We start from the raw sequence: 14,924 nt of genomic DNA, 5'->3' as shown, positions 1-14,924 counted from the left end.
CTGTGTGTCTCATGGAGAGCAAGCTGGGGTATGCGAAAAGATCATTCCTAAATCAAGAAATTGTATAGGGCTAATAAAGTGATGTTACAGTATGTTATGTTAACCAGTGAAGTCGAGCAAAAGTTAAAATATCCTGCCCTGAAGATGTACTCCACCTCAGCTCCATTCATCAGAAAATGAGAGAGATTTTCAAAGGCTCTACATCATGTCAAATACTGCCTCCAGAAAGAGTTTCTGATCAGTCAGAGAGAAACAGATCCACCCTTAACTGCACAGTAGACTGGGTTCATTCAAATTCTACCACTACTGTAGACCGTGCCGATGAAGCAGGACGCAAATATTATTTACTACCGTTTCAACACTACAGTACATGCCCCCACATCCAGATAACACCCTTCAAAGATCCACAAATCAATACTGTTCAGTATTGATTCAGATTTTACAAGACTTTAACTTGTAAAATCTGAAATGGACCAAACTACTACGCAACAGGAATCTTACTGGTTTCCCTACAGGTGCAATGGTAGCAGAGAAATAAACTAGCCCATCCACCTAAAGAAAGGAAAGCAGTCCCCTGTGCCAGCCTTCATACTGTTGTTCTCGAGCACTGCTGGGGGTGAGAGCACATCACATCACTTTATTAACCCTTTACAATTTCTTGCATTAGGAATTTCTCTTTTCGCATACCCCAGCTTGTTCTCCATGCTCTCCAAGCGCCAAGGTGCTCCCAGTTACTGTACAGCCGCGGTACTGCTTATGAGAACTGATCGCACTCGTGCACTCAGCTGCCAGCACAGTCCGGGTAAACACAGAAGCAGCAGAGGAGAGAGGGGAGAGAGTCAGAGAGACGGTGAGCAAATGCGACAGATAAAAGACACAGGAGACACATGCACAGAAACTACATTCGGGGAAAAGGCAGCAGAGCGGGTGGACAAAAAAAGCAAAGCAGCAAAAGCTCCAGTGAGGCAATGTGGTATCCTTCTCCTGATTAAAGATCCATATTTAGCTAATTCCGGAGTTTGGTGCGACTGCACTGGTTTCTGTCGCACTGTTCCATTTCCTATCTCCTGGCATCTCTCCAACACATTCCAGCCCTAAATCTGACTCCCTGGTGGGACTCGAAGCCACTTATCTTCTCCAGGACACATAGCAGGGAAGTTTCCCACATTGAAAGGCGACCCCACCCTCTCCGAAAAGCACACGGTCCCAAGCCCATGCAGCAGCCTCTTGGCCTAGATAGTGCAGAGCTCTGCCCAATTATCTGGGCTGAATGAATGGCCTGTCCAGTCAGAAATGAACTGAAAAGCACACTTGAATGCCAAGCCATTAAATGGCATAACATGGAAGCTTTAGCACATGCATTCCTTTGGAATCATTTCACAAATTTCATAAAGGAAGACATTTGTGCCCCTCGGCCCAAACTAAAAAGCTGGTACAGTATTTGCACAAAAACAGTGTAAAGGGCACACAGAATGATACCAAACTGACTGAATTCACAGTCTGTGACGTTTTACTATCTGAAGGGGTGCCAATACAGTAACTTCTACAAATTTCAAATAGGTATTAATAGAGGTTATTTTTTATTCTTATAATGGATACAACTTAATATACCAATTTAAAACATTCTGCAAGACTCATCTGAGAAACACTGCCTGACCCAAACAACAGACTTTTACCAATATTTGATTCTGTACAATGAGCTCCTGTTTCAACATACCAGTTCAAACTGAATCGCACTGTTTAGTCAATGGCCAGTGAACTTCTAACGAATTCTAACTTTCTAAACATTAAATCCAACCTATAAGGCTCAGTACAACAATAATCTGCTTCCCCTGTCTCATGCCAAGAGATCTGCTCAGAGTTGCTGCTGCTGAAGTAGCCAATTAACTTGTTAAATAATTGTATCAGCAACAACATGACTGATAGGCAGACATCTGGGCGGATGACGTAAACCACTTCATTTCCAAACTGCAAAAGAATCAAGATATTTCGAGAATCTGAGTTTAGAGTAAGATTTTACAGTGAGCCACGAAGTTTTGTTCTTCAAAACATAGAAAGATCCGTCAGGAAAGAGCAGCAGGCTCTTATTAAGGTGAATTTAAATGCTGCTTAGAAGTCATTAGCGCTTTTCGTATTCATCCCAGCTTTGTCTTACATTTCACTCAAAGGTAATCCCCTACTGACTCCACAATGTCAAAGGTCATACTACAGTACAGACAACACCATTTGGTACAACTCCACCTCCCAGTCGTTCTAGGGGTTTGGGAAGGTTATGCAGTACATTCAGCTGTTTGGAGACCCTGAGGTTTTACTTCTAATTATCCCAGATGTACAACATCAGTGTTAAACCTAACAGCAGCTGAATCTGCCCCCTATTTTAAATGAGAGAGTCTCAGCTGAAAAGGTTTTTCATGGTTCACTCCTGACCTACATATATCAACACATACTGTTGATGAACAAGGCTGGTCAATACAGTATGTTTACAGGCAGGGAGAAAAGTGTAAAAATACCAAGTGTTCACGCTGAATCGAATGACAATAGGTCTTTCTCTTTGAAAAACAAGGTCCAAGACTTACTATAGTCTTTCGTGCTTCCACAATAAATGTATGTAAAACATGTTTACATCCATCAAAAACTTTAGACATAATTATCCTCCATTCTTGTTACTTTGTCAACATGGATCAAATGATTTTTATTCTGTAAATTCCTTTTTAAAGCCTGTCCAAAAATTGAGCCTAGTCAGCTTCCCACAGTCTTACAGCTGGTGCACAAACTGTACATATTTGTTTCAATGTGTGTCAATCCTTTTATAAACAGCATTAATATGTACAGTATAATGCAATAGACCTTGGACACAACTATTATAAAGGCGACATGCAGGCAGAAACAAAACTCCCTTCTGCTGTAGGTGGACGGCTGGGTGGGTGTCCCAGAACATCAGAGTTGACATTCAAACTGCAAGTCACCCAAGTGGAAATGAACTGACCCTTGCAAGGTTTCGGAAATACCCCTTTGAGGGGTTCAACACTCGTGCATCTCCAGCTAGTCGTGTGTCTAGGTGCCCAAGGAAAAAGCTCAGAGTAGCTTCGGCTGACAACACGCTTTGCAAACCTCTCTAGTGCCTAGTTGAAGAACCTGACACAGAGGACTCCCATTCACTCATCTCAGACCTCGCACGTCGGACAAGCACACCACCTGCGAGACACTTTAAAACAAGCCTTTCCTCTCCGGCCGACGTTGAGCCCTGCTGCTCCTGCATCTCCATTTTGAAGAATTGATTTGTTTTTCTCCTAACAACGACTATGTGCAGCGTGCTGACCGCGGCGGGTACAGAGTCGCGAAATCCTGAAGGTCAGTTCCACGTTCCACTCGGGGACCGGCAAACTGCTGGCACAGTCATGTCACAAAGAAACAGGTGCAGCTACATTCATGCAGTCTTTTAACGTTTCCCCTTCCTATCCAGCACAACACGCCATTCCCGAGGCCTCAACTGCGCTAGTGAGTTTGGGTGAGATATACATTTTATGAAGCAGTATAAAAAGCAAACGCTTCCACGCTGACACGGCACTCCCATCGATATACCCCGGTTCACAGCTGCCCTTCGAACCGGCCGAGAGCAGGTCAGTGTTACTGCTCTTTTCAATCTCAATGAGGCCAAAGCCCGTGTTTTTCAACAGAAATTTATGTGCGCGGTTATATATTTCGTTGATCGCTGACGAGTTCTTGCCTTTTTTCCCCACCAAAAATCCCACGCATCTGCACCCTAACGTAGCTCGCGTATAACCCCACCCCAGTGCTGCCCGTAGCGTCAGATAAAGGCTCAGGAGCCGCAGGCTGGACTCCATCTGACCGCATTGGAGCTGCAGTATTGCAACGTTTTACTCAGCACACCTCCTCCTGCACTGCCGGGGAAGAAAAAAAAAACCATAAATACGGCATCACGCAGCAGCAGCAACGCCTCCGAATTCAAACCCAGAAGGAACTGGGTTTTTATCCGAGAATACGTTATACCAGCACAGCGCTCTGCAAGAAATGTTGACCCAGATGGGCGGGGTGTTTCAGAGTCCCCGGGGAGAACGAGCAACCTGTGGAAAGTGCTTACCTACGAAGGTGACTAATTTAGGTCGCAGGGTGCTCTTCAGCCTCGCTCACTCAGACCTGATCCGATAGTTTCAATGCACCTTCGAAGGCAACCCTCCCGATCTAACGCCGCGCGTTGCTACATTAATATTTTAAAGCGCACTGCGAGCTGTACCTCGCAGGAAAAAAACACCGCAGAACGCGAACGCCGCGCCAGCATCCTGCACACTGGAAAACACACCTGTGCGTGTGCGAGGCACCAACACAACCTGGCAGAGCTCGAAAAGGGGCTGCAGTTCTTCTGAAAACTAATCGTATTACGACAACTGACTCAACAAACACTCGAAGTCGAATTATTTCACCTCAAAATACGGCGAGGAATCGTGGGGAACCCACGCATTTCCAAATATCGTCACAAAATAGCTGTTACCTACTGAATTACCGAAGCAAGCTGCTTAACCGCGACACACACGGTGCCTCCTAGCTCAGCAATCAGATCCGCACGACCACGCCTGTTTCCATCCTTACTATACTGTACCGTTATAATCCCAACCTGGTAGGAAAACGTCCATGTTGCCGTGGTGTCGGCTGATCCTGCGTGCCTACAAAAACGTCAAAATAACACCGCAAACACCGCAAAATCGGACGAAAATGAGCACGCCGGTGCACCGCCGTTACGCGTCTCTCGCGCTTGAGAAATAAAGCGACTTCATTTTCTGGAAAACCCAAAGGGGAAAGAGGGGAAAAAACACGAAATTCGAAACTGCAAGCTCGGACCTGGCGCTGTATCCTATTTTCTGCGGCAAAGAATCCGTGCAAGTTCGCACATTTGTGCGATTTTTCAATCGATAAACGGAAAGCTGCGCTCCCTTCGAAGTCTCCCGTTTGTTCCTGCGTAACTAACAGCATCATACAGTAAAGCCATTTTTAACTCAGCAGTAGCAATGTTTACGGCAGTCGGTCTGTTCTTAACGAAGGTGTGGGTCTGCATTGTTTCCAACCCCACCAGCGGAGAGCCGACCAATGCGCAAACCTTTTTTATTTACCATAAAAGCGGCGAGCGATACTTACCCACCAAGGAACACACGATAATGTCCAGCACCTAGAAAAGCCCACGATACGCGCAAACGCAAGCAGGGAGGCTGGATGTGAATCGCAGGGAGTGACTACAGGAATCCGCACTGCCTCCTCTGCTACACCAGCAAAAGCCAACTGCTGCACTGATTCACAGAGGGGCGGAGAGATAACAGCACACTAGCGCTCACGCTCGAACCAAGAAAAAAAAATCAGTCCCCGCTTTCGCGCAAGCCAGTTAGTTACATGAGCAGTGAGGAGCAGGGAAACAGAGTATGGGATGGAGGTGCAGAAGCAGATTGTGTCTGATTACAAGTCAATGTCGTTTCCAGGCAACGGGCCTTGACTGCTGCTACACATATCTATATAAACGTGGCAATTTTTCAGGATAGTTAATAATAACATCGCTAAGAGAAGTGATTCGCCTGGTTCCTGGCTCCAGCTCTCCTCAAGCTGGTAAACATCTTCCTGAGCAGCAGAACAGTCGACGAGGTTACATTCAGTCTCTTCAGGTCGCTACCTGGCGCAGGTCAATGGCATATTTGATCATGTTACACACACGCCACACGGTGAAGGTATGGCTTTTATTCGGATTCAGAAAATGACTGTGCAATATCAGATTGTTATAAAAAAAAAACCAGGTGGCCAGATGAGAGGACAGATGATTTTACAGCTAGAATATAATCTTGTATTGCCACACACGACTCTGAAGTTATGATGCATGAAGTATGCTCATAACCTTGACTCACTTGCTACTTCTCCTTCTGCAATCACCAGTCTTGTTTTATAAGCTGATATCTTGCCCAACATGATGTCTTTCCTTATCTTGCATACTGTTCAATTCTTGTTGTACCTAAAATCATCTGTTTTCCACTTCACAAGATTTCTTTGGAAAATTAAAAATAACAGTTTTAATCCATGCAGCCACACAGTTGGTTATCTCAGCATGGCTCGGTTTCCATGGTTACAAGAAGCCCCCTTGAAGTCATCTCATGTGTACTTCCTCTGTACTTAACTTAGCTGCTGCCCTGCCCAGCCCGCATGGTTATTGTTCCAGCTACTCTGGTTGACAGTGCTGAAGCCGATTCAAAACATTGTCAACAGCAGCATACAAGTGCAGGAGTACTTCCAGGGCCAGAGCAGAGCCACAGACCATCTGCTGTAAAGCAAATCTAATTACTGCAAACCAAATAGCAGAAAAACCATACTGAGAAAGAAGCAAAAAAAAATCCAAAATCAACAAACTGTTTCCAACTGCTACTATGCATGCTTTCTGGAATAAGCCATGCACATAACAAAATGTGAGGTTTTCCATCCTAATGCATAAGATAGATGCTTTCCTGATTTAAAACAAGATTTTCTGCATTACAGTACATTACACAACTGTTTACAGGAACAACTTTAACCCTTCTCTTAAGATGCTGAATGTACATGCACTAACATTTTAATAAGCACACAGATGTTAGGAAAACAATCAAGGACAGAATAATGCAGCCTAATACAGCAGCCAGATCGATACAATCTAATATGTCAGATCAAAGGGGAGTGCAGCTGCTGCCATCAAAATGCTTCCACTGTTCAAGCTAACTCCCTACTGGTGTCAGCTGGTGTCTGGGGTTATTGTCAGCGCTTGGATCAAGCAGGCCCACTTGTGCATCAGCTAAAGGCTGCTTGATTACTGCAGCAGCTTTGGGTACAGCACTAAAGTTGGTATATGTGCTGTCGGTCCGGTCCTGGAATTTCTCTCGAGGAGCAGCTGGAGTTCCCTGAGAGGGAACCGCCTCCTTTTTGGAAGGAACGCTGTCCAGTCCAGCTGTCTGCGGAACGCCTTGCCTCGTTTTCTCTCGGGCTGGAATTCTGGGATAGGCCCGGGTGGCCTCTTCCAGGCCCCCTTTAGAGAAGCCAGCTCCAGCGTCCGACATCTGCCGAGGATGCTGCGAGACCAGCTCTGGTGAGGTCATCCGGCTTCCTCCCTGGGCCTTCTGCTGCGCCGGTACACAGCGCGACCTCTCAGCAGTCAGGAATGCGTCTGCTCCGCCGGGAGCCCTCGGCTTGCTCGCCGGCTTTATCTCTGTCCACACAAAGGCTCCGTGGCGCTGGAAAGGGAAACAAGCTTGAAGTTAACCAGGGAAGAGTGAGCGGGCCTGAGCCGCGCAGCTGTGCCTGAGTTCATTTCTGAGTTCAAGGGCTGGCAGGTTTCCACTTGCGTCCCTCTCCCACTCCACTGGCGGTAAGCCTGAGAGAGGGTGGGTAGTTGTGGGGGCAGCAGCGAATAATGGCTATTCTGTCACGCCACGCTATTCATGGAATGGATGTATGGGAGGAAAACCTGAACAGAGGCAGTAAACCAAACGCAAAAAGAGAGGGGAGGAGGGACTTTCCTGCACTTTAAGGCCCTTCAACATTTATCACACGAATGCATCTGCCTTCCATTGCATTTGTGCTGGAGTCCCATTCCATTTCATCCCCCGCACATAAGGTTTCTATGGATACAGACTTTTTATTCGTTTTTGTTTTTTAAAACCGAACCACTCGAGCTCTGAAAACTGAATTATAATCGATTTTTCTATATGAATCAGAAACGGCTGGATGTTGTCTTAAGGAAATCTAAAATACCATGAGTCAAGATCACAACATGATGCTGCAACATCTGAGATACCTCTTTAGCTCATCGGAAATGGGGTATGAATATCGCAAACATGAAGGTAAAGGTCATCTCCCAGAGAAGTTTCATTATAATAGAAACCAGGTTTACTCTTTCACCTGCAATAAAATAATAATTTACATGTAGTATACTTTTTTTAGAACCATTCTTTGACAAATGAAACCACTGCCAGATGAGCAAATATAAAAACCAGAAAGCAAAATTAAAAAAGAAAACCATTGTCATGAATCAATTGCCCAAGGAAAAGGCATGCCTCTGTACTACTCCAAGTACACATCCACTACTTGGAAAATCAATTTTCTTTGCATGAGGCTTCTTTCATGTTCACTGAGGAAAATCCTCTTTCAAGCAATGGGTCTGTACCTTGTGACTGGCAGGTGAGCTGAGCATTTGATTTGGTCCAGTTCTCAATGATGGTTTGCAATAATTGACAGTGTGATGTCAGTATGCAATGGAAACAGATACATTTAAAAGAACAAGTAATAGGTTTATTCCATTCTGAAAAGAGAAGAAAGAAAAGACAACGTTTTGGCTGTGGAGCCTTCTTTGGGAAGGCCGAAAACGTTGTGTTTTCTTTCTTCTCTTTTCAGCAGGGAATAAACCTATTACTTGTTCCTTTGCAGACTATGCATGCTGACACAGCTCCCCACCTGAACTACTGTAAAAGAAGCCAAGTAGGCTCAAGGAGTTTAACCATAGAGCAGGTTTCCCCAAATCTCCTTAAATCATTGGTGAAGAAGAGTTAAATTGGTCAGATTCAGTCTTAATTTAGATAATCTATTCCTAATCCAGAGGTTTTGTGATGATGTGAGGAGACCTACAACATCTGCTATGGTTTGATCACAGGTACAGGAGCTAGAGAGTCGAGAAGAGGCTGAAATGATCTAAAAGTATCGAGGCTAAGGATCACAGGCCAAGAAACAACGTGCAGCCTTTTCCTATGGAGAGTAAAAGAAGAATGTGAACGCATGTGGAAACTCAAGTTTTCAAACGTCGTCAAGGCAACCCTGCTTCTACCAACACACTGGCAATTAAAATGAATGGACTATAATTGTTTTTTCTCCAGTTGAAATGAACCGAGCTTCGACACAATTAAAACAGTCCTCTCATTTCAAGCCTTGAAGACTCCTTTTTAAGTGTGAGTGCTACTACTACAATAGCGTATTGTTAAGATTCAAAAAGGAAAGGATTATTATTTTAGAATAATAACCATTAGCATAGGTATGCAATGTCTGTATCAGACACTTCAAAATTCACGGAGGTGTGACTCACAAGTCCAAATTCTAATGCACTTAAGGTCATATACAGTAAGTAGCATTAATATAGTAAAGAAAGTCTAGATTAAATCATATATTGTATATGACAGATGTGCCAACTACAGCTACTAACCCACTGCTTGTTGGAAACAATTTAGGTTTAAAGAAGAAAAAAACGAAAATTACAGTCATGCTTGTGGTTCTGGTTAAGGTATTGACATTTTATGAACAGAATTCCTTATCCAGGCTTTTCTAAATATACAATGCCAAATTCCTTACCTTTCCCTGATAAGGTTGGTTTTGTAACTTCCTGGAATCATACTGATGAATAAACGACATCTGCTCCTGCAAAACCTTGGTATGTGCAATAGGACTCACCGTGGGAACTACAGAAAGCAAGAAAGGTACAACAATAATGATGCCAGCAATAATACTGACAACTACACACAATAATACTGTCCAGTTGAAATTTGAGTGGTAAGAATTCTTTGTCTTGATATACATGTACTATAAGAGGGGACCTTTTCATTCAGCAAAGGTGAATTAGGGGAGAACTTTAGCACAGAGTGTTACCACATTTGGTTAACAGCTTTTCAGTTTATACATGTGATGGCACCACCCACAGAAGAGTGTCCCCCGTCACCATACTGGGACACTGATTCACAAGACTTTGGACAACAAGGAAGGGTTCCACCTACTGGTCCACCAGTGCCATTTGCTGCCACAACCTAGTTTTCTTTAGTGGTCTAATCACGTAATACACCCAGTACTGACCAGGCCTAGTTTTGCTGACGTTTTAAGATCTGAAGAGATTATGCCACAGAATAGTAGCTCTTGTGCTTTTGATTTAATCTGGGTTCCACTGAAGTGAGGTTTGGTTCAACAAAGAAGTGCATAATGCTCTTATAAATAGCTTTGTCTAGAAATTACTTTTTCTTCTAGGAAAGGAAAATTCATATCTAATGGTGTTGCTTACTCTATTCACACATTAGAAAAGAAACCAGCAAAGTGCCAAATAAACAACCTAAGAAATATGGGAAAACAGGCTTTATTCTTCCCAGAGGGTTTGATAGCAATCTGGAGCATCTTTCTGGCAGACTTAGACATGAACAAATGGCGGTTTAAAGAAACTGGGCTGATCAACAAGCCTCATACTCCTTCCATCAGAGCAATAATATTCTTGTTCCTTCCCGTTAAATACAGAATAATATTCAGACATATCATAATGCAATTTACACAAAGATTCACAGGGACCCAGCTGCGTTATAGCATGGAAAGGCATTGCCACATATTGAAAAAGATAACTAAAACACACTACAGATTATTCTTTGAGTCTATGGTAATGTGAACACAGGATCTTGTTTTTACACTTACATTGTTTTATTTCTGTGGTTTATTTCACTGGATTTGTTAAGACTCATGGTATAGTGTTTTCATTGTTGGCATTTGTCTCAAAGCATTTCAGGTAAATCAAGACATTGCAGTTACGTTTAATGAATCAACAGTAAAACTTAAAATTGTTTTCCACAAGTCACTATGCATTGTCAGTAAGAAAAACTTGTTACATTTTATCACTGACAGCGCGGTATCTATGTCTACTAGAGTTATGCGTTAATCCTGATTGCATGTTTACATTTTTGTTCCAAAAACTGCAACAGGGTACAGTTGTATTTACAGTGAGTCTAAATACCGTTACTCAGTATAATACAGTATGCATGATATATACTCACAGGTATTAAAATGTAACAAATAAGTATTTGAACCAATTTCATTCCACTAATTACACTGACATAATTAGTGGAATGAATTGCATTTCTTTGTGCTACAATGGATCCAGGCCATGAAAGCTAAAGGACACTGAAATATAATAACATAAAAACAAAGGGTGCTCTGAGAGCAAACCTAAAAGACCTGAGGTATCTGGATCAAAATGTAATTGGTGTAGCCAGTACAATCTGATAAGTATTCCACAGTGAAAGATACTAGCAGACAACAGGACATGCAATATCGTTTATGTGAGGCAGCTTTTTATGTGTGGTGCACACTGAAACAAATTAGTCTCAAATAGTACAACTCACACAATACTGATTATAAAGTTCTTTTTAAACTTTGGGATTTCACACATTTCTAGAGAAAACTACTTTCACATCTGTTAGTAGTGAGTATAAGGTTGCAAAGGAACAAGTAAAGGTTTATTCCAATGCTGAAAGGAGCACTAAAGAAACACAACAGTTTGACCATGGAGCTTTCTTCAGGTGTCTGATACCTGAACCAGCCATCTGACACCTGAAAAAGGCTTCACAATCGAAAAGTTGTGTTTCTTTTCTTCCCTTTTCAGCAGGGAATAAACCTTTACTTGTTCCTTCGCAACCTGTGCATGCTGACGCAGCTACCTATGTGAGTATAAGGTTAACTTGTGCTTATTTTTTACAGAAATGTAAAGCTGCCTGTTACACTGTTAAACTCATAAAGTTGTTCAATCAATTTTAAAGTAGTAGATCTCATAACCCGTCCTGCATCCTAGAGTCTAGACACTATCTAAAATTACAGCATATTACCAAAATCAACACATTTTCAAGGAAAAAACATTCATTTTTAAAATTATTTCTATTTTCTTTTCAACTATTATAAATATTGAAGATACAGCATATATTGTAGCCATCAGAAATGTCACACTCATTTCTCCAATGTTGCAGAAAACCCAAATGTCAATAATCGTTCTCCAGGTGTACTTGTAAGGGAAAGGAGCATGCTCAGATCAGATATTGGGATTTACAGTAACAGTGTGATGTTTTTATTCTGCTGTGAGATTAGCATCATTCTACAAAAACTGATTGAGCCTTATCTTAATGGCCTTTATACAGACTAATGTACATACTGTACAGTACTGCAAATCGTATTTCTTAATATGTATAGGCATGAGATCTAGTACAGGCTATAGTTGGGTGGGTTCTGATCACTTTAAAGTTGTTGCAGTTTTCACAGAAACGTGTAAAAAGACGATGATGAGATGAGACTTTTGTGATTCAAACTAGGCCTTTTTAGTTTTTTTTACAAACAAAAAATAAAACAAAATAAATGGAAAAAAAGTAAATATATTGCTTGCCAGTTGTTAAACAATTTAAAGCTCTTAATACATTGCAATTTGGATGGGATTTTTCCTGTGAGGCCTCTTAAAAATATCTGCTCAGAACTGACTACTAATCTTGAATACTCTGAACCTAAATGAATACAAACTCAGTGTTTAAAATATACGTTTATATATTAGATGTATTAAATAGAAAATACATGAAGAAACTACATACCAATTCCCGAAGATGGGGACTTATTTGGGCTGTTTCCATATCTTGTGCTTGGAGCACAAGACTGTAGCAGCCCCTGGAAGGCCGTCTGCTGGGTGCTTGCTCTGCTGTAGGGGGGGTCATGTCTGACATTTTGTCCAGTCCCATTTGGCCACCAGTTACACTGAGAGAGATAATAGTCACATTAATATAAACCTAATGTAATTTTTAGAGTATAAATTATGCAGTCTAAGTCATTTGAGTCAATCTTTTTTAAAAAAAAAACAAACACTTCATAGCATAGTAAAGTTGTACAGTGAAATAAAATATCCTTCAAAAAAAGCTCAGTTGTTCTCAGTTCAATTCAATCAAATGAATCTGACAAATTTGTTTCCTGTCCTAAACCTACAGTTAAAGCAATTGGTTGCCTGTTGTTTGTGCAGGCACGTGACAAATGTCAAGTTACAGAATGCCGGATCAGAATATTAACGATTGTAATTAATGATCATTACAATATTTTTTTAGCATTTCTATCCATGAGATTGCTGAGACCTACAATGCTGTGCTTTTCTCTTTTTTTAAACGTTTATTAATAATGCAATACGCACAGTAAGCAAAACACAACATAAACATATAAGACAGGGTATTCCGACGCACCGGAATGCTAACCGGAATGCTGTACTTTCCTGGTTAGCATCATTAATGTCTGCATGACTGGACTCCAACCTGTGCGGCCTGGAGAGCTCACAGTGCTGTAGGGGATGAAGTCATGAAAGACGCCACACTGGCCATGTGCTGCCTTATTGTGAAAGAGTATCCCAGAGCCAGGGTCTAGAGGAACTATGCGTGTCTGATGATGACATGTATTGTTTTTAAATTATTCATCAAGAGTTCAAAAGGTGTCACAATGTTTGTTAAGAAGAGAACTCCCAGCAGCAGGTCAAGGGATCAAGGCCGAATGCAAGCAACTGTTAGGAATTTCCCATCACAGATGTCAAGTAATTTGGCTTGTTGCTGTTTAATGCAGCTGCCAAAGTAAAGAATTCACAAGCTTGTGAGTCTTGACAGTTACAATAATTACACTGTTAATGCACTGTAATGTACATATACAAAAAGACAAGTAGGGCAACGTGCCCAACTTTTTGGGCAATAAAAAATTAAACATTTTCATACCTGATCAGCCATTGTACTGTCTGTTTCCATGTGAAATATCGGAGCATTGAGACTTCTGGCATTAGATCTTATGAATTTAGCATAGTAGGGATGAGGTATATGGTGTGTGTCTTTTAAATTCTGTTGTTCTGAGTCTGTCCTCCGAACTGGGTTATTTTTACAGCACTGATCCAGTTCCAGTCTTTCTGACACATTTTCATCAAAAATCCTGAACGTATTGGAGCTGAAAAGATGAAGGAAACAACCAACAGTTTGATATTACAGAACATTTGGTCTGAAACTTGTCAAATGAAAAGGACCTTTTTTACTGATAATTCCAAAGGTTTTGGCTCTGTGGTTTAGCTCAACTTGCTTTAATCTGGCACACTGGGCAGAGTGGTGGCACTGTACAGATCTGTGACTGTGATTGGAAGGTTACTGGTTCAAATCCTGCAGCCAGCAGAGGAGTCCTACTCTGTTGGGACCCTGAGCAAGACATTCAAAATGTATGCTTTCTGTCACCTCCTGTTTCCGTTCATATGAAGTGTCTCGGTAAACAATTGCCCTTAACAGATATGAACAGTTACTGTATGGGTTTTTTTTTTAAAATACTATTCTGCAAAACACTTTACCCCGGGTTTCACGGCTTTTTTTTAACGATTAGACATTATGATCGAAAAACACATCGAACACATGTTTTTTTTAAAGTTGAAAACTTTCTCCAGTGCATCTCTCCTGGAAGCGCTCAGCTGCTGCAGGCGCTGAAGCCGAACCGACACGCACGACGTCCCTGCACCCTTTTCCCCAGCTGGTCTGCTCGCTCTGCAACTCTCCACCTAATAATACTCACTGGAATGTTTCGGGAACTTTTTTCTTCCTTGGCAGGTAGATCTCGCCAGACCGATACATTTTTGCCTAAAGAAGGAAATGTCGGGTGGAGAAACCAAGCTGCGGCCGGTGCCATCGAGTTCCTTGTGGGTTGCCAGGCAACCGGCGTCTCCAAGCACGCGCACGCCCTCAACAGGTGGACAGGCCGTGCGGTCGTGTCACGTGGCCGCTGCACGCCTCTCACAATGACTTTCCTTCGTTTAAATTTAAGCGTTTCTGCGCAATTAACTTGCCTTGGGAGTCGTGCCCCCTTTTTTTTTTTATTCTAACCGAATGTGCATTGGTATTAACAAGTGTACATTTAACAAATCATTTTGAATGAAAATATAAACATTTCAGAGTTCCCGTGCCATATCATATGGTACAAATTACATTTCCGTCGTAAAAAATACAAATTATGTATATATACTCACGAAACTCAGTCAACACTGGCAGAACTTAACCATGGCTTGTTGGTAGGTACTGTACAATGATGAAAGGACAGTGAGGGAGAAGAATCGTCAGGGAAGGAAGTGTTTATAGTTTTTA

The 14,924-nt window shown here is 42.1% G+C and overlaps 2 protein-coding genes across 3 annotated transcripts in view; both read right to left on the bottom strand.

Annotated features, from left to right (window-relative positions):
• Window positions 1-5,304, bottom strand: part of sptbn1 (spectrin, beta, non-erythrocytic 1) — a 111,486-nt gene extending 106,182 nt beyond the window's left edge. The window contains exon 1 of one of the 2 annotated variants that reach the window (XM_015362466.2): window positions 5,152-5,304. The gene's annotated coding sequence lies outside the window, so the exon portion shown is untranslated. Of the gene's footprint in view, window positions 1-4,514; window positions 4,574-5,151 lie in introns of those variants that run through there. The other variant, XM_006638414.3, reaches the window with a different exon arrangement.
• A 420-nt stretch (window positions 5,305-5,724) lies between these two features.
• LOC107079322 (uncharacterized protein C2orf73) lies at window positions 5,725-14,513 on the bottom strand. The gene is made up of 5 exons (XM_015362468.2): window positions 14,359-14,513; window positions 13,530-13,752; window positions 12,381-12,540; window positions 9,355-9,461; window positions 5,725-7,250 (listed from the first exon to the last, which is right to left on the bottom strand). The coding sequence occupies exons 1-5, from the start codon at window positions 14,415-14,417 to the stop codon at window positions 6,738-6,740; spliced, it is 1,062 nt and encodes a 353-aa protein (XP_015217954.2). The 5' UTR covers window positions 14,418-14,513; the 3' UTR covers window positions 5,725-6,737.
• Between the last annotated feature and the right edge of the window lie 411 nt (window positions 14,514-14,924).

Source organism: Lepisosteus oculatus, chromosome 17 (assembly GCF_040954835.1).
Source record: "Lepisosteus oculatus isolate fLepOcu1 chromosome 17, fLepOcu1.hap2, whole genome shotgun sequence".
In the NCBI taxonomy this organism is placed as follows: domain Eukaryota; kingdom Metazoa; phylum Chordata; class Actinopteri; order Semionotiformes; family Lepisosteidae; genus Lepisosteus; species Lepisosteus oculatus.
This window is presented reverse-complemented; position numbering and strand designations above follow the sequence as displayed.